This window comes from Leptonychotes weddellii, chromosome 5, assembly GCF_054177405.1.
Source record: "Leptonychotes weddellii isolate Sample4059 chromosome 5, ASM5417740v2, whole genome shotgun sequence".
Taxonomy (NCBI): Eukaryota; Metazoa; Chordata; class Mammalia; order Carnivora; family Phocidae; genus Leptonychotes; species Leptonychotes weddellii.
Window position 1 is genome coordinate 95,545,239 of NC_138373.1, and position 26,412 is coordinate 95,571,650.

The 26,412-nt window shown below is 38.3% G+C and overlaps 1 protein-coding gene across 2 annotated transcripts in view; it reads left to right on the plus strand.

Moving 5' to 3' along the window:
• The window catches only part of PDZRN4 (PDZ domain containing ring finger 4), a 345,692-nt gene extending 319,810 nt beyond the window's left edge, over positions 1-25,882 (plus strand). For both annotated transcript variants that reach the window (XM_081821493.1, XM_081821494.1), the window contains exons 6-10: positions 5,393-5,491; positions 7,922-7,984; positions 14,957-15,058; positions 19,645-19,761; positions 23,553-25,882. In XM_081821493.1, the coding sequence (XP_081677619.1) occupies positions 5,393-5,491; positions 7,922-7,984; positions 14,957-15,058; positions 19,645-19,761; positions 23,553-25,079 (1,908 nt within the window). In that variant the 3' untranslated portion in view covers positions 25,080-25,882. The remainder of the gene's footprint in view (positions 1-5,392; positions 5,492-7,921; positions 7,985-14,956; positions 15,059-19,644; positions 19,762-23,552) is intronic.
• Positions 25,883-26,412: the final 530 nt, after the last annotated feature.

Here is a 26,412-nt window from a genome sequence, read left to right on the forward strand (position 1 = left end):
AACCCTCCTACACTGTTGGTGGGAATGCAAGCTGGTGCAGCCACTCTGGAAAACAGTATGGAGGTTCCTCAAAAAGTTGAAAATAGAGCTACCATACGACCCAGCAATTGTACTACTGGGTATTTACCCCAAAGATACAAATGTAGTGATCCGAAGGGGTACGTGCACCCCGATGTTTATAGCAGCAGTGTCCACAATAGCCAAACTATGGAAAGAGCCAAGATGTCCATCGACAGATGAATGGATAAAGATGATGTGGTATATATACACAATGGAATATTATGCAGCCATCAAAAGGAATGGAATCTTGCCATTTGCAACAACGTGGATGGAACTAGAGGGTATTATGCTGAGCAAAATAAGTCAGTCAGAGAAAGATATGTATCATATGATCTCACTGATATGAGGATTTCTTAATGTCAGGAAACAAACTGAGGGTTGCTGGAGTGGTTGGGGGGTGGGAGGGAGGGGGTGCCTGGGTGATAGACATTGGGTAGGGTATGTGCTATGGTGAGCACTGTGAATTGTGTAAGACTGTTGAATCACAGACCTGTACCTCTGAAACAAATAATACATTCTACGTTAAAAAAAAAAAAAAGACGATAGCAGGAGGGGTAAAATGAAGGGAGGGAAATCAGAGGGGGAGATGAACCATGAGAGACTATGGACTCTGAGAAACAAACTAGGGTTCTGGGGGGGGGTGGGGGGATGGGTTAGCCTGGTGATGGGTATTTAAGAGGGCACATATTGAATGGAGCACTGGGTGTTATACACAAACAATGAATCATGGAACACTACATCAAAAACTAATGATGTAATGTATGGTGATTAACATAACATAATAAAATTTAAAATAAATAAAAATAAATAAATAAAAGCTGCCTGCATTTCACAACAATATCATTGAGAAAGAAAACGTAGCTAAGTAAGGACCTGAGGTTAAGGATGTTAGTGGAAAGATATGACCATCTGCTCTCGCTTTTACCCTCTGTCTCTACAGAAACATGATTTAGTTAAAAGGTGCAGCAGCTTCTTATGGGTGTTTGGAAATGGAGTGTGTGAGCCTGATGTTGTCCTAGTGATGTGGGTATTCCAGGATTTTGTTATTTATTTCTTAGTAAGTATTATACCTGGTTTTCACTATTGAGGAGATGATGATATTGAAGCAATATTTTCATAGTAAATTCTCTAGCTTCCCTTAGCTGTGGGAGTTAAAGTTTTTATACTTCCCACTAATTCTTTTTTTTTTAAATAAATGTTTTGTTAGAACAAGTCAGCATGGCATTCCACTAGTTACTAATCAACATTACAAAATGTAAGACAATGATACATGATTAATACTAATCTTGTATAGTAGTACATTTGTTGTCTGATAAATATAAACCAGGAACACAAATAAAAGAAAAGGATGATATCAACACAAGAGACCCCCCCCCCAGTCTCCCATAATTGTCAGTTGACTGTTGACATCAGTGACCATCCTGTCTGGCCCTGGGTTGTTTCAGTGGTACTGACTGCCTCTGAATTTTCTTTTCATGGCACGGGCCTCCGAGCTCTCTAGAGTTTGCAAACAATTTGCCTTTTAAAAAGCCATTGTAGACACTTTCAAGCCTCAGTTCTTCCTCCAGCAACAGAGTCCTATCTAGAAAGCAAAAGTTTTTTCTTTTCTTTTTAAGTTCCCTGTTCCTCCTTAGACCCAATCATAAAATATATAAAAATTTCACAGTACTGTAGGGCAACTGATTTATGTATAGATCCCATTCTTTCTCTGACTGGAAGGATGTTTCACAGCAAGGTTTACTAACTAACCTTCTCCTCCACCCTCAATCTCCATGCAGTCAGTTTCTCACAGGATTAGGCACTATGATTTTATTTTTAAAGGGACTTTATACATGTTTCCAGAACATAGCATCTTAAAGCACATTTAAGCCAAAGGAATGTAGTTTTACCAGGTATATGAAGCGATTCTTCCACTCCAGTCACACATGTCTTAAGGATGGCTAAGCAGTGCCATCGTGCATGCCTGGCTTTGATTCGTATACACCTGAGAATTGTCTATGGGGAAAATGTACAGAGGTAGCATTTCACTTTTATGTTTTTCATCAAACAGCTTCCTAGGGACAGAGGGAAAGGTATGAAAGTTGTTAGGGAAAACATTCTCTATTACCAGGAGGTTGTTTCTTCAGAAGTCAGAGGCTTGTGTGCTTTGTGAAAGGAATACGAAATTAAACCTGTACTAGAGACTTTCTTTCAGATAATCAGGCTTTACAAAGCCACCTTTGCCTCATACAAACAAGATGCTCTACAGGTATATGCTTGGAAGTTATTTTATCATAGAATTAAAGGAACTTTGATTCTAAAATGTATGCTTCTGTGTACTAGTGTGAAATATGCAGTGTCTGAAACATTCTCAACCAAAGAAAGAATGGCAAGTCCACACTTGGGACTGGTGTTGGATGGTTTGTGGGATCCAGGAAATCTCACTTGAGTCTCCCTCCCTCAGCGACTGGAATCCTACCACCTGAAGTTTAGTCCTTTGAATTAAGGCTTTGTGTTTTCAGTCTTCATTAATACAAACCAAACCCTAAGTGGGCAACATTTAAAATAATTACTAATCCAAGAAACATACTCTTAACTATAGAGAATGAACAGATGGTTACCCAAAGGGAGGTTGGGGGGAGGGATGGGTGTAATAGGCAATGGGGATTAAGAGGACACTTACCAGCATGAGCAGTGAGTACTGTATAGAAGTATTGAATCACTGTATTATACCCCCGAAACTAATAGAATACTGTATGTTAACTATACTGGAAGTAGAATTATAAACGTAATTAAAAATAATTATTAGTGATGATCTCTTTAAGAAATATCTATCACTTTTCTTTATATACTAAGAGCTACTTGTGAGAAAGTAGAAGGTAACATTAATTGCCCACTTTGCTAGGGGATAGGTAGATAAGATGGCAAACCTGAAATTCCACTGGCTGCCTACACAGGCAGACCTCTAGCAACTCCAGACAGTTAGAAGGAAATAGGAGGGTGTTGAGTGTCTTAAACGTGGGGTATTAAAAAACAAAGATGTAACTTCGAGACCTATTCTGCAGCTTTGCTTAGGTCCGATAGGATGACAATATTGAAAAATTATGTTGACCTCAGGATCTTAGTCTTCTTTCCGTTGTGATTCTCAAGTTGATGCTTTGATTTGTGGTATTGAAGTCTTATGCCCTCTGTATCTTCATAGGTTGGTTCCATTTTATTGCAGAATATTTTCAGTGTGCATCTCCTAAACAAGCACCAAAACCATGCTGCAGCCTTGAGAATGTCGAGAAAACACTTACAAAACAAGGCTCCCTCTGGAAATGTCTTCCCACAGCACAGGGACTTTCTCCCCTGCTATCAGAAGGACACTGAAAGTCAGTGCACAGCTTTGACTACAGCTCCTCATTTGCTTTAATTTAAAGGTCCCAATCTCAGTTCCTTGTGGAGTGTTTAGGTTTCCTTGTAGGCCTCTTAGGAATCATAAGCTTCTCTACTCCTTAACCGTATACTGCATTGCTGTAATTGAAGCTCTTTTGTTGCTGTAATTTCTTCCTAATGTTACAGCTTCAGTCAAGTATTTTTTTTCCCTCTGGAGGCATTAATGATTGCCAGTTTTGAAAATACCCTTGCTGGGTATGTACTTTTTACTTCCGGTGCCAAATCACACCACTGTTTCCTATTCTTCCTCAAGGTGAGAGGACTTTCCACCTTTTTTTCTTTACCGTTTAGCATACACCATGCCCTTTTTATCCACTGTAGTGGAATTTAGAGTATCTTTGCCAACCAGTTACAAAGTCGTTCTTCATAGTTTCATGGAGTTCACCAATTTACAGTACGTATCTCAGGACAGAGGGTCTAAATTTTGTTTAATTTGCTATCAGCCTTGAAATTATTGGTCGCTAGAGCTTATGATAGTCAACCCTTGCTAAGGATTTACCTATGGTTTATAGCATGTCGTTAAAATAAATGGTTATTTTCCAATGACAAGGCCTGCCCTGAGATACAAAATTGAAAGGGAGGATCCTTCTTCAAATTCAACAGAGTGTACTGGAGAATATCCTCTTGTTTGAAGTTAAGCGAGTTTTTCTTTATTTAATCCTGGTAACTATTTCTAATAATACACCATTAAATGTATGCTTATTATAATCAAACTTCAAAATCTTCTTTTCATTCACATACACACATGCATACACACACACACACACACACAAAACTTATCTCCCATTAAAGAAGGAAGACTGCTTAATTACTGTTTTTACAGAAAGTTACGAACATCAGGAAAGATCTGAAATAGAAGCAGCCACCCGTTAGCCTGGATTTACTGAGTGCCCACACTATGCCTATCCCTGTTCTAGGACCTGGAGAAAGCTTTAAGCAAGGCAGACAAATTTGTAACTCCCACAGAGTCCGAGTTCCAGAAACTTAATCCAGACTTCTCTTCCCATTTAAATTTACTTTGTTTTATCTTATCTGATATTTACCAAAGGACCTTATATTCTTCATCCAATAGGAACAAGTTCTCCATGATGAGAACACCAATTTGTCTTTTAGTGCTTGGAATTATGCAATTTATCCTGAAGTCATCTGTTTCTGAGAGTAGTACAAGTCTGTTTCATTATATAAAAATGAAATACACTGAAATTTATTATTATTTTACTGAACATAAATCAGGAAATAGATTCAATATACATTACCTAAGGACTGACATTTCAAGCCCCTTAGCCATGTGTTTCAGTAAATGTGTTTCCATGTTCATTTACTGCCTCATTTTGAATCATTGCCTGTTGATGTCTCTCCCTTCAGCCTGGATGAACCATTTCATTCCAAGGGTGAGAGATTCTACAAAATAATAGAAAGCCTTGGCCTGAGCTATACAAAACACTTGCTGATTATCATATTGTATAGAACTCAAAAGAAGGATTGATACAGGGCCCAGTGTAGTCTTTTTTAATTTGAACTTTGTTTTGTTTTATTAAAATACAAATAAAATCACAGTAACTCCCAGTATTTTTATGAACATTTTTCTACTTACTTTGACAGTCTCAAATATCTTACTGATTGATGCATATTTTATACTTTATTGTATAATTTTTAAGCTTTAAGTTTATGATTTGATACAAAAGAATTGCACTTTTCCACCTGTACAATGAAAATTTGAAACACTGGCTTGAGTATACAGAAATACACATTGAAGGTACATTCGGGTGATTTTGGTAATGTAAGTTAATTTCAAATGTTGGGCAGTAATTATGAAAACCTCCCAGGGCGACCCAGAGAATATCAGTGAGTTCTCCATTCTGCTGTGGGATTTCTTTCTGAGATAAATGTCGTTCTGTGTGTGTTTTTCTCTCAGGAGGTCGAGCTGTGTCGTGTTAGTAGTCAAGAGAAGCTGGGCCTGACAGTCTGTTACAGAACGGATGATGAAGAAGACACAGGCATTTATGTCAGCGAGGTAAGAAATGCTGAGGAGGAGAGGTAGGGGGAGGGAGACTGCGAAGAATGGAGTCAAATGACTCACGTCGAGAAAATCCTTGGGAGGCCTGAATGTGAAGAATTGGCCATGTTCCAGTCCTTGTCACTTTCAGTTAAGAAAGTAAATTATGTTGCCCAAGTAATGTAATTATTATCAGCTTGTTTAATGGGGATGCTTTCACCAGAGAATCCCAGTAAGGAAAACTGCAAAAATGGGAACGTTGCCTAAATTTGAATAAATTCCCCTAAGTATGCAGAAAGTCAAACAAAGTTTCTGATGGGCAAACATTCATCCTTCCATTCCTTTTATTAGTGCTGTTAACAAGAGCATCGACTAATTGTTTTACATCTAATATCACAAATATTACACATTTTACTCTGCTGGCAGGATTGATACATTTGAATATCCAAGGAATGTATCTATGAGTTTGTTTCATTCAACCCCTGTAATCACTCTCAGAAAGTTAGGTACCTAAATGTGAAACACTCTTCTTAGTGTTAATTACTTTGAAAAAAATGTGAAGCAAAATTTATTATTATAGGTGATTTTTTAAGACTGGCCAAAGAATCATTTTGTGAGAAGTAGTAAGGTATAATTTATTTTAATTATATGTACATATGACTGAAAATTATATATATGTGTATATATATCCGCAAACACATACGTACATAGATGTGTGTGTATTGCCTAACTCCTCCTATATATGTATCTACACACACACACATATATGTGTGTGTGAAACCATGTATATGTATATGTGTGAAAAGAAGTTAGACAAACTAGATACTAATTAATGTCTCATGCTGGTCTTCTTGGCCGTGATCTTAACAACATTACCTGACTCACTGAGCTTCAGCTTCCTTGACTAGAAACTTGGTACAACAATGTTTATCTCATTGCTTTTATAGAGGTGTTTAGAATATGGAAAAAATAATGTAATTAATGCACTTAGAAAATTACCCAGCGCTCTATGGTGATTAACATAACATTAAAAAAATCTACATTAAAAAAAAAAGAAAAGAAAATTACCCAGCTCTATAAATGTAAACGTTATTCTTTATCACTTTACCGAAGAATTTACTGATTGGATCTTGCAATGGAAAAATCTCCAGAGAATGTTTGACTTATACACCTCTTTTGAATGGACAGCTATGGTAATCCCTCCAATTATGGTGAGGAAATAGTCGCAGAATTGTCTTTTGTAATAGGCACAGAGGTACAAATGTCAAAGTTTGGCATTAGTTTGATTACGGTTCTGTAGGCAAACTTTTAGATTGTGAACGGCTTCTCAGTAGGATACAGTTGATTAATCATACCTCCCTTCCTTCTAGTAAGTCTCTATTTACCATTTAAATATGCCAGCTTTGGAGCAGTTTTAACTTTCCAGGGACAATAAAGAAGCCACAGGAACTGAACATATGTACTTGGAAGGAATATTTTCCTTATACTTCTTACATGTAATTAAAGTGTCTTTTGTTCTTGATTGATCACTTAAAATTCACTTATTAGGTGGCACCACCTAATAAGAAAGTAATACCTAACATCTGGATAGGATGGATCAACCTCATGCTACACTAGAAATACTTTGCTTAAATTAAAGCTTTGATGGAGTAAGCTCAAATAAATGGCTTTGAGCCATCATTCAAAATATGATAGACAGATTTACCCCCAGTGAACTGTAAGTCATCACTCAAGTTTGGCCCATTAAAATGTTGGTAAACTCCTAATAAAGGCTTAAATATCTATTTATTCTAAAATATTTTGTAGTTAATACACTTCACCCTATAATGTAGAGCCTAGTAATAATCTACATGGATAGGATTTTTTTTTCATTTTTCAAGCAACATCGATTATAAATCCCTTTCTAAATTAATGTGTTCATGAGACAGAAATCTCTTTAATAAGTATGGACTTACAGTATAGCTCTCAGCTTTTCTAAAACAGCTAAACCAGGATTTAAAGATCACCCTAGTAGAAAGCAAATTTCCTGGGTTCAGAGAATCCTAGAATTAACATCTGCTGAAAATCATGTCAGCTGAGGACCATGTCTGACAGTTTGGAAAGAGAAATGAGTGAATGGAAGTTAAAAAAAAAAAAAAGGAAGAAGAAGAAAAAAGAAAGAGAGAGAGAATAGAGAGAAAGAAAGAAAAGAAAAAGAAAGAAAGGGAAGGAGAGAGAAAAATAGTTAAGTTCTGCTCTAGTTCTCTTTAATTTTATTATTATTAATTCTAAAATAGTCCACTTGTATTTTTTGAATCAGTGATTTTTGACAGAAAACCTTGGCACGCATTCTATAAATCAGTAGAGAATTTTGAACCAGGTTACTAAAAATATCTTTTAAACCCTATTTTTAAGTTCCTGGGGGAATACTGCATATCCAGTTAAAGATGTATGTTTTCTCCATTACAGGTAGATCCGAACAGCATTGCTGCCAAAGATGGCCGAATTCGAGAAGGGGATCGGATTTTGCAAGTATGTGGCATGGTCATTTCCTTTAGTTTCTCACCATTTGTTCAATAGTTTCAACTTTATTTAGTTTTTTATGAAGTGTCAGAGGAGAGAATTTGTCTTTCCTAGATGATAACATCCACAAAACAAAAAGCTATTGTTTAAAAAATTTTTTAAGCAAGGGTGGTATTATTCATTAAGAATTATTGGCTAATGATTAGTGATTAAGGCATAATCTCTGGACTTGGGTAACTCGGCTTCCCCTTTCAGCTCCACCACCTACTCGGCCACCTTACTTTGCCTCTCATCCTGAGTCTGTTTCCTCATCTTAAAAAAGGGCAATACTAAGACATACTGTTGCAGAGCTTAAATGTGATTATACGTGTGATATGCTTAGCCCCGTGCATGGTAAGTAACAAACATTAACTTCTAGTGGTACTGGCGGCAGCAGCAGCATGTTACTGCTGCCCGTTCCAGAATAAACTAGGTAAATGTGGATTCCTATGTTCCGTGACAACCTGAAAGTCTAGAAGTCTGAAGAAATTCGATTTATTTTCAGTTGAGTGGCTGGAGACAGGTGGGGGGAAAATGCTTTCTTGTCCGCGTGGAAATGTGAAAATGTAGAGACTGACTACGTTTCAGTTTAATGGGCAAGATGGTAAGCAGAGCATCCTGGGGATGTGGAGCTGGAAAGAATTCCAGGCCAAGTTAGGACTAACCTTGAATGCCAAAGTTTCTCTCCTCTACCTGCCTCGACCCTTTCTATCTCCTCTGAGTCTTTTCCCATAGAGAGTGCTGCAGAAAGACACACAGCTCCCCAGCTTGTGTGTCCAGATTAACCCAAAATAAGAGCCGAGGCCCTTCAGGGTTGAGTTGACTGCAGATCGCACAACTACAAAGCCGGGAAGATGACTCAGAAGACAAATCGAGGAAGTTATCAACTGTTCGAACATTCTGCATAACTTTTAGACTTTGTGACAGACCCACAGTTCCCACTTCTCCTTCCTAGATGCGAATGCCTGGTGAATGTTGCTTTGCATCCAACAGGAATGGATTCGACACTCTGCCTAGAACCAGGGCTTCAAAAATAGACAAGATGCCACCCCGCATTTGGGGCACTCCCCATGCAATTAGAAAGATAGGTGCACACACAGATGATGACGAGGCAGTGGGGCATTGTCATGATCACGGTGCACCAGCACAGCCTGGGACCCATACCACAATGTTATCCTGCCCAGCCTTCTGCTCTTCTTGCCTTTCTTCAGGGCCCCACTCACTGATTCACACCTCTTCTTCATACCCTTTCTCTTCTCTAGCTAGATGCTGCGGAACTCCTTTTTCATCAAGGACCTTCTCCTAAGACTCCAATTAGGAAACAATAAAAAAGTCTGAATTAGTGGTCATTCATGGCCCTACTAACTTCAGGAATATATGACTTCTATTTCTATAGTTCCTTAAGTGGTGACCTGTAGTTAAACAGAATGGCCTGTGTCATTGGCTCTATCAGGGGAAGGGAGAGTGGATCAGGAAACCAAGGCATAGTCTTGTTTGCTACCATATTTTCAGTGTCTTTCTCAATCATACATGAATAAATGAATGAATGAAACAGAGGTATTCAGTGGAGAGAGCGATAGGATAAATGAATAAAATCTGCAGTAAAGCTTTATTGATCTAGCCTCATTAAAAAGTAAGGATACCATCTTTGTGTATCATCCAGATAATGAAAGCTTCAAACATATTTTGTTACTATTATTATTATTATTATTATTATCACTATTTTGATTTGGAAACAATTATAAATGTATTGTTCACCTTGTTAACCTCTACAGTTGAATATACTCAATGGAAAAGAATGTAACCTTCTTATGATGCTCAAGGTCATGTTGTGCCCAGCAATCATTACACGATGCTATAATACAATAAAATACTAAATGGTTAAAAGGTCTGGAAGGTTTTGTGCCCCAATTTGAAATCACCCTCGTTGGCCACATTTTCTGATGTGTTGCGTGTATTTTTTGTCATTTTTCTCTTGTTGTTTCCAGCTGTCACTTCTTTCTCTCACCATCTACTCTCCACATTTGACACCTTCTACTGCAACCTCACTGGCTCCCTCCTTAATTTCCAGCTAACCACTTTCCCATAAGCTAAATCTACAAATACAGTCATTAAAATTACATCTATTAGTTCTATGAGTAGAGGTAGATAGAAATAAAATATATGTATTTTCATATATACATACTATCTGTTTTGCTACTTCCTTATTCTTGGCTATATTAGAGGCAGATAAAGTTTTCAGATAAAATATTTGCTGGATAATAAGGCATTCCTTAATGGAGTTGGTTCATGGAAGAAACAACAGCGGGATTGACAAAATGCTGCTGTCTGCCTGATTACTTTATATTCAGTGACAAATATGTCACACTTAATGAACAAATACATGTCACATTAAAAAGCCTAGAATTCAAGTCTGTTTGCACACATAGGAAACAAAGAGTCTTAAGGGTGATGGTGAAATTATATTAAATAAAACTGTGACAAAATTGTACCCATAGACAAATAGCTCCCATATGGCTGATGAGGAGATTATGGGATACCCTGTAATGAACAATTAATGACTCCTGTCTCAGGGAGATGAGAAGTGGAGAAAGAGAGGATTTACTTCTTATCCTTGGAGTTTCCTGGCTGGCTTTTATTTAAATGAATCTCTTTAGAGCCATTGTGGTTTTAATTTCCTGTTCATGATGACCTAAGGAGAGTACTTCTATGGTCCTGTCCTAATCGTGTAGCTAAAATTTTCTAAAGGTAGTACATCGCGGGTCTGTTAGATGACCTCACCCAGGGACACCACCCACACACGGGTACTCACACTAGATTGGCCCAAGGTAGAGATTGTACAGAAGAAAAACCACGACCCAATTTCATGAGAACACGTTCTAACTCTCGTGTGTTTTTTTCTCTGCAAGTGCTTGACAGTTCTGTATACTGTGCCATGGCCTCAAGAATTCATATGGGGAAGTCCTCTCACAAAATTGCAATGCTGAGTGAAGGCAGGCTTTTCTGAGCTCCACCGAGGAAAAATTAAAGACCACATATATCCATGATCAGAGAGGGCTGTATTCTCACTTCCTCCTTGGGAGAGTAAGCGTACAGTATTCCATGTCAGCAGCCTAATCTCATGTTGGCCAAAAAAGTCAGTCATGTTCCTAAGGATTACTGCCTCCCTGACAAAACCCTGCAAAAACTCAAGCAGTGGGACAATAAGACTCCTACTGAACTCTCTTTCTTTTTCTCTGCCCTATGCATAAACTTGTCCCCAGCATTTGTTCCTACACTTTTCTTTTCTTCCCTTTGGATAACTGTTTTCCTCCCATTTCTGTTCTGTCCACCTCTGTATCTCTGTATATTATTTACCTTCCTTCCACACTAAAATATAAGCACACCTAAAATACATCATGCCTCTTTTGCCTTAGGTTCCTGGGTTTTCAAATAAATTCCATAGGTGGTCAGATGCCAAGAATTTTAGTTGCCCACCCACCTCTGGTACATCAATATAGGAAACCTAAAAATTGGCACATTCATGCAAAAAAAGCTATGTTAAACCATTTCTAGGCTTTTAGGGTTCAGCACGCATATGTGTGCACACACACGTACATACACACTCATATGCACATACAAGAGATTGGGCCTAAAGTGAGATTTTGGCTGATTTATCTTTGTAATGCCACAAATCTCTTCTAAGTCAAGGCAATATCTGCTTTGAAATCAATATTTACATATGGCCATGCACAGAGAATGAGACAAGACATGTTCTCTAGTGCAGTTTTCCCTCATTTATGACAAAAGTTGCATGTTGCCTTTCTCCTGGTTCTCTTTCCCTCTCTTTTCTTAAAACTAAAGTCTTCCATTAAACTGTGGAGATGCACTCACTCATTTATCTCCTCCGTGTGATTCTGGGTCCTTCACCTTTATGTCTGCCTAGTGTTTTCAGGCACAGCAAACCGCTTTCCCACAAGCAATCTTGTAGCTACGAGACATCCTTCAGGAACAAGAGCAAATGAAGGTTGAAAGCTCTATCTGATTCCATTCCTCAAAGCTTTTCATTCTTTGCTGAAGAATGAACCCAGGGCTGCATTTCTTGCCCCAATATCATTCTGGGTATCAGACTAATGTCTTGAGTTCAATAGGATCTACCAGCCAGTTGGCTAAAGTGGCCTTTATTTTGAAAAAAAAACAATAAATTACATTTTAACACCAGACCTCTGTGGTGAATTCATTTCCCTCCACATAGGATTCTGAATGGAAATGTGTTTCTACAACGTGGGATCTGTCCTTCCAGGACAAGGACATAATGCTGGGACTGGAGACCGTAGCTCAGTCATGTGGAGTTCACAGAGGAGAGAGACAAATACCAAATCTAATGGGACTACAAATCAAACACACCATGTTGTTTCTTGATGCTTCTCTAAGAGTTAAAAATACAAAGGAGAGAGAAGTCTTTTAAAGTAGAACCGTGTTTGCTACTATGGATTTAATTGTTGTGCATGAATTTTACTATATTTGCTTTATTTAGAAGAAAAAAGTCTTTACTGAGGATTAAAATATAAATATAAATAATGATAGTAGTAGTAGTAGGAATAATAATACTAACAACAACAAAAATATCAACAGTACCATGTGCCAACCCAGAGCACTTCCTGGATACCAGGCACTTGTTTAAACCCTAGACATATATTAACTCATTTAACCATTACACGAACACTCTGAGGAAAGCACTATTACCTGCACTTTAATATAGGAAACATAATAGTAACATTAAATAAACATGAATGAAGAGTATTTAGGTTAATGGTAAGTGAAATTTAGATGAAGAATTTGGATGTATATACCTGAGTGAAAAAAGCAGGGAGCATTAGATTTCACACAGAAAAGGTGAATCACGTCTGAGAGCATCCAACTTACTCTTTCTAGGATCCAGCATGCCTGATAGTGGAGGGAGGATGGACGATTAGGTCCATAGTGGATAGACAAATAGATGCACTGCAGATATACTATTAAGAATTACTGTGAAATGGACATAAGCCCCCAAAGCTCACAGAAAGTAAACATTTTCAAGTCATTATTTTCAAACTACACTTCACTGGGGATGGGGGGGTGGGTGTAGTGGAATCCACCACTGCCAATTTATCTTTATTTGAGAAGAAGCCTTGGATTCAGCACAGAAATAGCTTTTCAGATGTATATTTATGAAAAACCACAAAATAACCTTTCCAGTCATTAGTTCCTGTTTTGGAATCATAGCTTCTGTTTTCTAATTTGATGAATTTTATTGTGAGTTGCTAAAAGAGGAAATGCGCTTGAAACTTGTAAAAGCTGAATTTCCTGTCTACATATATAACTGAAAAACGAAGGTGATATTCATTTGATCAGAGTAAGAAAATACAACATGTGGTTGTATGATTCCCCCCCCTTTGATTATTATGTATTGTCTGCTTTCTTTGTGTTCCATATGTGTGATAAGAGTCTAGGAATGAGGATCATTTATTGTGGTCCAGAGGTGAGATTCCTGGGCTTGTTTCAGTAATTATATCTGCCCTCATGTATCAGCCAGAATCCCAAAGATCCACAGGAAGAAAATCTCAACAGTCCACTTCATGCTTTTCAGCAGAAATCCTTAGTGAAAGATGTTAATTATTGAAAAATTGGTCAGTACAGCCACATTTTCTATTTAATTTATTGAAATAATTAATACTTATTTTATTTTTAAATTTTTTTTAAAGATTTTATTTATTTATTTATTTGACAGAGAGACAACGAGAGAGGAAACACAAGCAGCAGGAGTGGGAGAGGGAGAAGCAGGCTTCCCGCGGAGCAGGGAGCCCGATGCAGGACTTGATCCCAGGACCCTGGGATCATGACCTGAGCCGAAGGCAGACGCTTAACAACTGAGCCACCAGGCGCCCCAAAATAATTAATACTCATTTTAAATATAATTACTTGATGTCTTTAATTGAAATTTCTTTCTGCATATTTTGATTCTGTACTATGATCAAAAACCTCATTGTCTCCATGGATTTGAACAATCAATAAAATAAAATAAATATAAAATATCCAAAGAAAGAAGTTCAGTTAACTCAGAGCTAAATACCTTTGAACATGAAAATGTAGCTTAAAATACTTACTTGCTCTGTCCATAGAATTTAGAAAAAGGAATAAAGATATATTTTGAATTCCACCAGTGTTTTTAATCAAAAGTTTGCTCAAGCTGGTTTCTTGCAAAAAGCCATTTCTCCTCTGTTAATTTTTTTTAAATTACGTACACTTAAGAGATGAGCTGTAAAATACTTCATTAGTTTTGTTGTTTGAGGAAATGGACAAATCTTAGAAAGAACTGGAGTATTGATAAGGATGTTACTGATGAACTGTCCTTCTTTTGATTAGTGAATTTCACGCACTGAAAGATATCCCGAGAGTGATCAGGGCAACTGAGTCAGACCCACACAAATATGAGATGATTAAATGAAAATGCAATCAGCAGTGGCCTGGGAGCACTGCCTGGTGAGAGATAATACTGTAGCTCTCTAATTGGCTCATAGCAGGCATGCAGGATGACAGATTTCAGTTGTGGGATTGCCGGTCCTGCTTCCCCCAGCACTATTATCTCAGAGTGACACTTCCATTACTCTGAGCGGAGAAAGATGAACGTCACCTGTCAGGGGCTGGTTAATTGTGTTGCTAGATGTATGTTACCAGGGTGCAGGTTGGACATTTATGAACATAACTGCTTCCTCTGATGTCCGCCATCCTTCAGGGATCGATATGGCTCTTACAGTAAGCACGTAATTGAGTGAAGGCACTTACCACTGAGGGGCTGAAGATGAGCCCATTGTGCGAGCTTCATTGTCCATACATTCACCATAAATGAGCTGATATTTCCCATTTATTGTGTGCAGCATTGTGGAAATGGAAACTAATGTGCCACTTTCATTTGTTTTCTAGATAAATGGGGAAGATGTCCAGAATCGAGAAGAAGCAGTGGCATTGCTGTCTAGTGATGAGTGCAAGAGAATCGTGCTGCTTGTCGCAAGGCCCGAGATTCAGGTCAGAGCAGAGATCAGAAATCTTGAGACTGAACTTGACATCCATTATTTGCTATTCTATGTCAAATCAGTACCATGGCTATTGGTAAAGCCAAGTATGCAAAACATAATTAAGAGCCATCTTTCCTAACTTACCAACCTTATCAACCTTATCTTTTTGAAAAAAAGAAGGAAAAAAGCACACAGGATGGAACCATTATTCTCTCCTTCCACTTGCCAGTTATTTGAATGAATGCATAAATGAAAACTGGTTGACTTTACATGATTCTTAGTTCTGTCTGGATCCTTGCTTTAGGTTTCTATCTGAAAATACTTAATTGGCATATTAAGGTATCTTGAAAGAATCTCTAACGAGAGAAACATTAGCATATCCAGCTATCAACTTAAATCTTTTTAGAAGAACGTTATCAAATGAAGTGGCCTATGTAGCATGGAGCAGTTCCATGTGTAGTAAAGGAATTTTTTCTAAGTGCAGTGTGACAAAAACATCTCTCCGGCCAAAAGCAAGCGAACAGCTTCTGGAGGACTTGTTTTTTATATCTTTAACAGAGGGGAGATGTCATGAAAGTAAAGGAAAGGTAATGGTGGAAGAAAAGTGCTACTGGTCCATCTTTTCATATTCTTTTCATACCCCACCACAATGCAGAAAGGACAGCACGTTGTCACCTTCTATCCATCTGTCAGTAGTTTGAGTGAACTTGCTTATGTCACCATTTGACTCCCAGGTTATTGATCTGATATTTTTCAAACTCAGTAACTGCATGCTATCTATAAATTAAATTGAGTAAGTGTATTTCAGTGTCAGACCAAATCCTGACTTGAATATAGTGGTTATAAAAGATCACCCTTTCCGCATATATTCCCTTTATGCCCTTGACCACTCTAAATGGTTCCCATAAAGCCTGCTATAGCCCAAGGCAGAGTAAAGTTACACACCTGAGGTCTCAGGAGTGGGGAAGGGAGACTACACGCCTGGCTGGACTGCCTGTTGAGGAGTGAATTTAAAAATACAGAATACGTATGAAAGTTCACTAATGAGCTGGAAATTTTGCAAACCAGTTAGTCTCACTGATCCCATTTTCTTGAAAAAGAACACAAGAAAGGGGCTAAACACATGTTAGTGAAATTCATGGTAAACAGAAGAGAACTCCGGGGTCGTCTCTGTCATAGAAAAGATATTTCGATGTTGTAATGTGGTTTCCCTGCCCTTTCCATGTAACCTGCTAGAGAACTTCATTAATTTAGAGTTAAAGCGTTTCCTTAAACTATGCCACAGAACAGCTATAATGAACTGTGGAAAGAATCGAAATTAATGACATAAGACTAGATCCTGTTAATCATTGAGAGAATACATATGGTTGGTAGAACTGGTGGCATTTTCAAATACCTGACTACACTCCGGACCTAGTAGAATCAGTGTTGGAGGATGAATTTCCAAACAAGACTTCCTTTCCACAGTTGAGAAAAGATGGCTGTCTGACTGCAGGATACTCTCCGTCCTGTCAAAATCAGGATCTGCTTCAGCTCCTTGATCCTAAAGAAGCCTCATGACACTGGAAAAGAGCTAATTGCCTTTGGAAAAGCAGATTTCTGGAAAAAGAAAGAAAGAAAATGAATCTTAACACCATATTTTAAAAATCTAATTTAAGCAGTACATGCTATAAAATGGCAAGAAAAAAAAGATCCAAGAAAACCTTGCCTTTATTTCACCTGTATTTTTTTTTATCAATTTCAATGTATCTTGTTATTGCATTTTTTGCAAATGAATTTTACTCAGTGAATATGTGGACGTTTCTTGTGTGCTTTTTCTAGCCTTTTTCTTTTTTTAATATTTCAAATACTCTCTACATTCTTGGGAATGAGCTACAGATTTGCTGGGGGCAGTCTTGTACATCAGTGCAATATTTTTAAATAACTCATTTCTTTCATCCCCTGTCAACTTTCTTTCATTTTCTGCCCATTTTCTTCCTCAGACCATTAAAGATACTGCTATTCTCTCTGCTTTCCCTTGGGATATTGGGGCAGAGAGGGCTCTCATAAGAACTTGTAAACACTCCTCCTGAGACAATGCAGGTTGTTCCTTTCTCTGAAATGCCACATAAGTTCCACTGCTGTGCAAACACGTCCCAGTTTCATAGAGTCCTCCTTTCCTGCAGCTCAGCTCCAGGGAATGGTTGGCCTGTGGCGGAGTCTGAAACTCAGACTACCGTGAATGCATGTTTAAGTGGAAAGGGAGATACAACAGGGGAAGGAAGTGAGCAAGAAGCTCTCCTTACTCACTTGCAGTGTACACCTCCAGCCAAAAGACTTGTCAAAGTAGATGTACGCTGACTACAGATGGCAACTCAGGGATCTGTGGGATTAGCTAATAAGAAAAGAGTTATAGGGAATCATTAATTTCTACTGTTTGTTCCCCTTATCCTTCCCACCCCTTCATTTAAATTTCAGAAGACTCTGTTCCATCATTCACTACATCTGTGCAAGCAAATATTTTGTTTTGACCTGATTAAAGAAAAATTCCTTGGTGTGCTTATAAAAAGTAAACATGTCTATCTCTATGTAATTTCTTTTGGAGTCTGGAGTTTGCAGCTTCATGACACTTACAAGGGATTAAAGAATATAAAACTGGGACCCCTGGGTGGCTCAGTCAGTTGAGTGTCTGCCTTCAGCTCAGGTCATAATCCCGGGGTCCTGGGATAGAGCCCCACATCGGGCTCCCTGCTCATGGGGGAGCCTGCTTCTCCCTCTCCCTCTGCAGCTCCCCCTGCTTATTCTTGCTCTCTCTCTCTGTCAAATAAATAAAATTTTTTTTAAAAAAATGTAAAACTTAGACAATTATAGATTGAATTTGAATTTTTAGCCAGCTTAATTTTCATAGTTCATGTGCATATCAAAGTCAGTGACGTAGAACTTGCTCAAGTTATTCAGGCTACATTAAGATAAATGAGGATGAATAAATGTGTCTACACTTTTGACCTCAGTCAAATTTGAGTAATTTATGTTCTAGGTAGCCTTTAATAAATATCAAGAAAATAACAACTACCTTCATATTAAGTAATATGATGCATATATGCCCATGCCTTTTCTGGTGCAACTTAATGTCCTCTCCGAGTTTATTTTGTTTTCAAGTTTTACAGTTTCAGTTACTTTTAAGAGCTTATTTTGCCATTGTTGAGTGGTGAAAACACCTCAAACTATGGCTGACCCTTGAGCAATGCAGGCAGGGATTAGGAGAGCCAAAGTCCCCACCCAGTCAAAAATTGGTGTGTAACTTCCGACTCCCCAAAAATTTAACTACTAATAGCCTACTGTTGATTGGAAACCTTACTAATACCATAAACACTCTATTAACACATATTTTATATGTCACATGTATTCTATACTATTCTTACAATATAGTAAGCTAGAGAAAAAAAAATGTTATTGAGAAAAGCATAAGGAAGAGAAAATAGATTTAGAGTACCGTACTGTATTTATTTTTTTAAAAATCCACATGTAAGTGGACCCACGCAGTTCAAACACCTGTTGTTCAAGGGTCAACTGTATTGTCAATTTTGGCTCATTAGAAAGCTACTGTTTCTTTTAACACAGAGTAAAACAGAGCATGGACAATAATTCAGGTAATTTAATCAGCATAGACAGCTAATTTATGTAATCCAGCTCCAGAAATCCACTTTGAGGCAAATTATCTGTATTGACTGTCAACACTCATCATATTAGCAAGGTTTCCCACTTCACTTTGTATTGAAAAGCCAAAAAGATTTATTCAGTTTAATTTGTGTAAGACTCCCACCAGAATACTTGCATCCTGAGCCCACAAACAAAACCCTGCATGCTCCACACTGCTCCACTCCCCTTAGATGCAACGTTTCAGATATAGATATAGATAGATTGATATCTATCTATTTATCTATCTATCTATATATATGTTTTTTTTGTAATTCAGCCTACCTGAAAAATGAATCAAAATAGACATGGCATAGCATCACCTTTTTTGGGGGGGGGGAAGAATAACTTAGAATTTTTCTTTTCTTCCCCCCAGATAAAATAAATGTCTGTATTTGTGGCAAGCAGCCATCTTGTTAACTTGGAAGCCATCTGCCTAAAGATAAAAAAGCAGGATGAGGGTAGCATCAGTGTGTTCTGGGGGTGGGGAAAACTTTGTATGTAGTCTCATTGGGGGTTTTTATTAAGGAAAAAAGCCCAATTGTCTCATGGTCCTATTAGTACCATTGCAGTGCTTTAACATGGGCACTGTTGGAGGTAGTGAACATGACAGCTGTGGATTATGCAATATGCTTTTCATATATTTTGAAAGATGGTAATGTTCTGTGCTTTGAGATCTACTTGGTTATGAGAGAAAATCTGTAACTCTGTTTCAGGAAAGGATAAAAGGCATACGAGTCCTTTTTTTTTTTCTTTAAATCACCTTTTCTTCCTTCTGAGAGGTGAACTTATCAGAGGCTGGTATTCTGAAGAGAATCATTATGATAAAAGGAACTGGTCAGGCATCGCCATTTAAGTTTCCCCTCTTTTAGCATGAGTTCCCACTAACCTAATATAATGTACTAATGTATTCTTTTGCAGCTGGATGAAGGCTGGTTGGAAGATGAAAGGAATGAATTCTTAGAGGAGTTAAACTTGGAGATGCTGGAAGAACAGCATAATGAAGCGATGCAGTGCACGGCCAATGAGGCGGAGCAGGTAGGACCAACGATTTGAACTACATCATTTGAAATGTTGCTAGTTTTTTTTTTTCTTAATACGTAACCATAAATGGAGTAAAAAAAAAAAAGAGTTTGATCAAACACCTCTGTAATGGTAATTTTTTAGAGCAGATGGGCATCTCAAGTGAAGCAGAGGGAATAAATACAATTTTTTTCTATTAAGATCTTTCTAGCTTGGAAAGACTTGGGACCATTGTTGCCAGAGTACAGTAGGATTCAATGTTGACCCAGGTACCATTCGACCTAATTCAGAAGCTTAACAGAAAAATGTGCATTGCTTTTCAATATGCCAGCTGGAGACAAACTATATTTCATGAGATAATCTCTCTCCAAAAAATTAATTTTATAATTTAAAATATTAATGTGTCTATTTGAATATTTAGGCACGTATAAGATGATGATGACATGATGTAAGCCATCAATCTTATTTATGTTTTTGGTATCGTCCTACCTATATACTCCTCAACAGGAGTCACTCTATTTGAGATCATTGATATCATCTCGCCTGAGGGTCACATAATCATTCAGCCAAAAATGCTGAGCTCCTCATATGTCCCAAGTACCACACTTGATCCTGAGCATACAAATTAAAATGAAAAAAGTTTCTGCTCTTAATTAATTCACTGCTAGTGAAAGATTATACAGGGGCCTGTGGCAAACTGAGTCTTGGGATTCTTTTGTGGTTGTTGTTCCTACGGGATAAAGACAAGATCAATATATCCGAGATTTTTTTACGTTGAATTCATGTCAGTCATCTGCCTGATATAATTTTATGAACACTTCTGCTGTCAGTTTATTGATTTGTTTAATTATCACCCTGGTCTCAACATGAATCCTAACACATTCTAAAAGATAGCTTTTTTGGTGTTTTGGGTTTTTTTTAAGATAGTTTTAAAAAATCCTGGACAGCTAGGCTTAGGGACATGAAGCACAAACCTTCTATCACTTTACCAAGTTGCATGATGGAATATGTTGCCATGCAAGCATTCCATAACAGAGATGTGTGCGTGTGTGTATGGGCACATGCCTGTATATTAAATAAATCACTATACTGCAGACTACGGTGTCAAAGCCATGTGCACTATTCTCTGTTCTGAGCACGGATGCTCACTGGCCACTTCACAAACAGTAGTTCATGCTCAAGAGCGATGCTGCTACTGTGGGATTGCTTTTCAGTATAGGTGGGGCAGATTGAAATTTTTATGTACGACTTCAACGCTGGCCACAAATAAAGATATTTTTTGGTGGCAGCTGTTGGTTACAAGTAAGAAAGTCCTTGCTCCAGGCTTTTTCTCTCTTAGATACAAAATGTGACCTGATACAGAATTGACAGGAGGATGTTGGAATAAAGAAAGAAGGGAGAAATCCTGTCCAGGTGAAGTGATACGGTGTCAAATGCTGCCTATTCATCAGACGTAATACAAATGCTTGGTCTTTTGAGGTAACACTAGATGTCCCTGAGGTTAGATTCTCATTGTGTGGAAATTTTTCTTCAGCATGAGACTGAAAAATGATAAGAAGTACAGAAACCTTTAAAAGTCCTTTGCCCTTATAAACAATAATACTACATTAGAAATGTCTTGGTAGAAGCATTGCCTGTCACCATAATAATTCCTTAGGGAAATAATAAATGATAGAGTGGCATTACATCAGAAACTAGGAATTCTAGGTTTGGGAATGGAAAACCCTTTTTTATTTTCACACTTGCTCGTAAACCGGTGACTAAAGAAAGGGAAATTCGATAAAAAAACAAAACATATATCCGTGCTTCAAAACTAAAATCCATATACACATTAAAGTTTCACTTTACATACCCTGTCCTTGGTGTTAGGGCTGCTGGTGGCACGTCGTGGAGCATCTCCCACAGCACAGTTCGTCTGTGTTCTTGGCACTCCACATAAAAATAAGATAAAAAAAAAAAACTAGCCTTCTTGTATTTTTAAGCTCATTAAAGATATGAAAAATATAAATGTAAATAATGTAGTGTATCAACTCAGATGTCCAATATCAATAATATCCTCTGGGGGGTTTATGGTACATGTGAAGGTCACCACACTGGATCCTATTGTCAGCTTATGGCAAGGAACATACAGATACACCAAGCACTCCACTGTTAGTTACAATTACTTATTTAGAACATTATTATTTTTTTTTTAAAGATTTTATTTGAGAGAGAGGATGAGAGGAGAGAGAGAGCACATGAGAGGGGGGAGGGTCAGAGGGAGAAGCGGACTCCCCACTGAGCAGGGAGCCCGATGCGGGACCCGATCCCGGGACTCCAGGATCATGACCTGAGCCGAAGGCAGCCGCCCAACCAACTGAGCCACCCAGGCGCCCCTAGAACATTATTTTTTTATCAATATGATGTTTAAAATCTCAGCATATTTTCAACAAATGAGGAAAACTATTTGAGGGAAAGACTGGGAATCCTTAAATAACTTTATACATGCTCATGTTCTCTCCTCTGCAGTTTAAGTTTTGTTCGGCCTCTGTGGAAGAAAATAAAGCCATTTTCTCGAGAGACTCTTTCACACCTGTTTTAGAATATCTTTTCTCATGCATTCTGTCCTTCTTTAACACTAACAGGCTTAATTATATTTAATTGTATAATTACACCTGCTAGAGGAAAATATATACATAAAATGGTGAGTAAGTTTACACATAAAGGAAATACAATGTAAAAATTGCCATGTAGACTAGTATACGATAAGTGATGGAGGAAAAAATAATTTTACCCTCTTCACAGAGAAAGAACGACATGTGCATCCTCTTAGGAAAGCAACAGTTAATTGTTCTGCATGAAAGCCATAAACTACCAAGGAATAAAGATTACATATGAGTGTGTATTCACAAATATGTCCAAAATATATTTTTTTTATATTATGCCCATGTCTGGCAATCAGTGCTGCTCCGATTTTCATGAGAACTGTCACTTTACTCTGAATAGAATAAAATTCACCTCTGAAGGAAATAACCAGTCGAGAATAGAAAAATACTTTTAAGTAACCCAAAGCAGTCCTAAGGTGACTTTGTTGATTTTGAGTAATGTGATTTGGAGATGCATTGAGGTCAGGGCGCACGTATGCAGGATTATGGCATCCTGAACATTGAAGAAATCCTGATTCTGGGGGATGGCACTGGCCTTTTCTACTTTTCTCTGGGTCACGAATAAGCTGAATCCATCTGGGATTAAAGTTCCTCATCGATAGAAGGGCCGAGGCTCCAGTACTAACCTATTCTTGAAATACTGTGCTGTCTGGCTTACCATTACCAGTGTGTTACTAGATCAGCGAAGTTTCTTCTGAACTTAAAGTTCAGGAAAAAAGTCCTCATAATAAGGTGATGCGGCTTCAGCACTCCAGGCCTCCATACTGCAGAAGACCATTTAGATCACCTGTCTCACTCATCCTTTTGTGTGTTACCACCTCAGAGACTCATAAAGTCACCTCATTTACACACCTTCATGCCAGTTTCCCAAGTAACAGAGAACCTTAAGGTAAGAATAATTCATTTAAATGAGGCCTGTTTTATTTATCCCCAAGTCAGGTCTCCAAGCAGTTTTGGTTTTCTTTATTTCAATTCATAAAAAGCTACCTTGAGCAAATTGCCTTTATTTCTAAAATGGTTAAGGATGCTAAAATTAGAACAGCTTTCTAGGAACCACACCTTTGCCAAGAAGCATCGTTTTTTTTTCAAGCAAGTTTTGCAACAACTGGTGTTTTTCCAAAATAATTGATTTCCTTTGATCTCTCAACTTTATTTTCTCAGCCAAAAAAACAAGAAGAAGAAGAAGGCACAACAGACACAGCAACATCATCCTCCAACAACCATGAGAAGGACAGTGGGGTGGGGCGCACAGATGAAAGCTTGCGGAATGATGAGAGCTCAGAGCAGGAGAATGCAGCTGAGGATCCCAACAGCACATCTTTGAAGAGCACGAGAGAGCTGGGGCAGAGCCAAGACACTCTAGGAAGCGTTGAACTTCAGTGCAATGAGAGCTTCATGTCTGGCGAATACATCGACTCCGACTGCATTGGCAACCCAGATGAGGAGTGTGAAAGATTCCGACAGCTCTTGGAGCTCAAATGCAAGTTTCGAAACCCTGGAGAGTATGACCTGTATTACTCGAGCAGCACAATAGAATGCCATCAGGGGGAACAAGAGGGTGTGGAGCACGAGCTACAGTTGCTTAATGAAGAACTAAGAAACATTGAACTGGAGTGCCAAAATATCATGCAGGCTCACAGGCTCCAGAAGGTGACAGACCAGTATGGAGACATCTGGGCTTTGCACGATGGAGGATTCCGGAATTATAACACCAGCATGGATATGCCACGGGGAAAACTAGATGACATCATCGAACACCCAGAGAAGTCAGACAAGGACAGTTCTAGTGCTTACAACACAGCAGAAAGCTGCAGAAGCACCCCACTCACTGTGGACCGTTCCCCTGACAGCTCCCTTCCAAGAGTGATCAACCTCACCAATAAGAAAAACCTGAGAAGCACAATGGCCGCCAATCAGTCTTCTTCCGGACAGAGCAGTAAAGAGTCGACCTCCACCAAAGCCAAAACCATGGAACAGGACTGCAGCGTGGAGGGCAAGGAGAAGATTTCAGAAAGCAACAAGCTTTCTGATCAGGAGAAAACCAGCAGTGAACACATCCCTTACCTCTCTCCTTACCACAGCTCCTCATATAGATATGCAAACATCCCAGCGCATGCCCGCCATTATCAAAGCTACATGCAGTTAATTCAACAGAAATCTGCAGTTGAGTATGCTCAGAGCCAGCTGAGTTTAGTGAGCATGTGCAAGGAGTCTCAGAAGTGTTCAGAGCCCAAGATGGAATGGAAGGTGAAAATCAGGAGCGACGGGACACGGTACATAACAAAGAGACCAGTGCGAGACCGGATTCTGAGGGAACGTGCCTTAAAGATCAAGGAGGAGCGCAGTGGCATGACGACAGATGATGACACCATGAGCGAGATGAAAATGGGCCGCTACTGGAGCAAAGAGGAGAGAAAGCAGCACCTGGTTCGGGCCAAAGAGCAGCGTAGGCGCCGAGAGTTTATGATGCGGAGCCGCTTGGAGTGTCTTAAGGAGAGCCCCCAGAGTGGCAGCGAGGGCAAGAAGGAGATCAACATCATTGAACTGAGTCACAAAAAGATGATGAAAAAAAGAAACAAGAAAATTTTGGACAACTGGATGACAATCCAAGAACTGATGACCCACGGGGCCAAATCTCCTGATGGCACACGAGTTCATAATGCCTTCTTGTCAGTCACCACTGTATGACCGAATGAATGGGATGCAACTGATTTTAGGAGGGTGCTACCAGTTTGGGTAGAGTATGATTGCCTCGTTCAATGTGGCGTTTTTATATATATTTTGTGACTCTTTATAGTTTAAATTTTTTGTAAGCAAAAATACCTGGTAATTTTTCATTTGTTTTTCATATACTGGTATCTTCTTTTTGGCCGAGATCTTTCTTTAACTTGTGATATATTCATATTACTCATTTATATATATTTAAAAAACAAGCAAAAGGAAAGAAAACAAGAAACTTGAACAAAAATACTGAGGAGCCAATTAATTTCCTATTTTAATGTATCTATTGTAAGTTAAGATCTGGATTTATTTCTCTAGTTTACTTATTTTCTACTTTAAAAACAATTCAATGCCAAAACATTTCTATGCTTGCTTCTTGGCATAATACGTATTAAGTCAACCCCGTTAATAAATCACGTGCCACATCTTGTCTTATACATAAAAACCACCTCTTTTTAATATCCCATTGTACATTTAACACCTAAATGGCCGTTGTCTATGTCTCAGTAAAGTGTAGGTGGACAATCTTCCTGTGGTATGTAGTGACATTGGTCATGTAGCTAGATAATTGTGGTAATTGAGATAATAAAAAATAAATTATTGATTATCCCTAAGAGTTATCAAGGAGTGTTTTATTTTCATTGTCCACTATGGTTACCAGATTTCGATTAGTTATATATGTATACTATTTAGAAGACTCCTAATTGTGGATTATAAAATGTGTACATTTTCTATCACTTTTTTTCCAATAAAATTGTCTTGAAATACTTCCCATAGATCATTGTGTCACATATTCTTACCAGGATTCAATTAGATAATATATGTAGAGCATCCAACAGATATTACCTGAACATCCAATAAATATAAGTTGACCTCCCCTTTCCTGCCACCCATGAAAGGTAAAGCCAGGAGAAATTTAGGGAAGGACATGGAGAGGGGGTCAGTGAAGTGTCTGAAAATGTTTATAATGGCCCTAAGTGTATTAGTTGGCTTGGGCTGCCATAACAAAATATCCTAGACTGGGTAGTCTAAATAGGAATTTCTTTCTTACGGCTCTGGAGGCTGGGAAGTCCAAGATCAAGATGCTGGCAGATTCAGCAACTTGATGAGGGCTCTGTTCCTGTCTTGCAGATGGCCACCCTCTCCTTCTGTCTTCAGATGGCAGAGACACAGAAAGGAACCCCTCATAAGAGCTCCACCCTCATGACTCCATCTAAACCTAATTATTTCTCAAAGACCCCATCTCCAAATACCATCACATTAGAGGTTAGAACTTGTTCAAAATATGAATTTTAGGGTG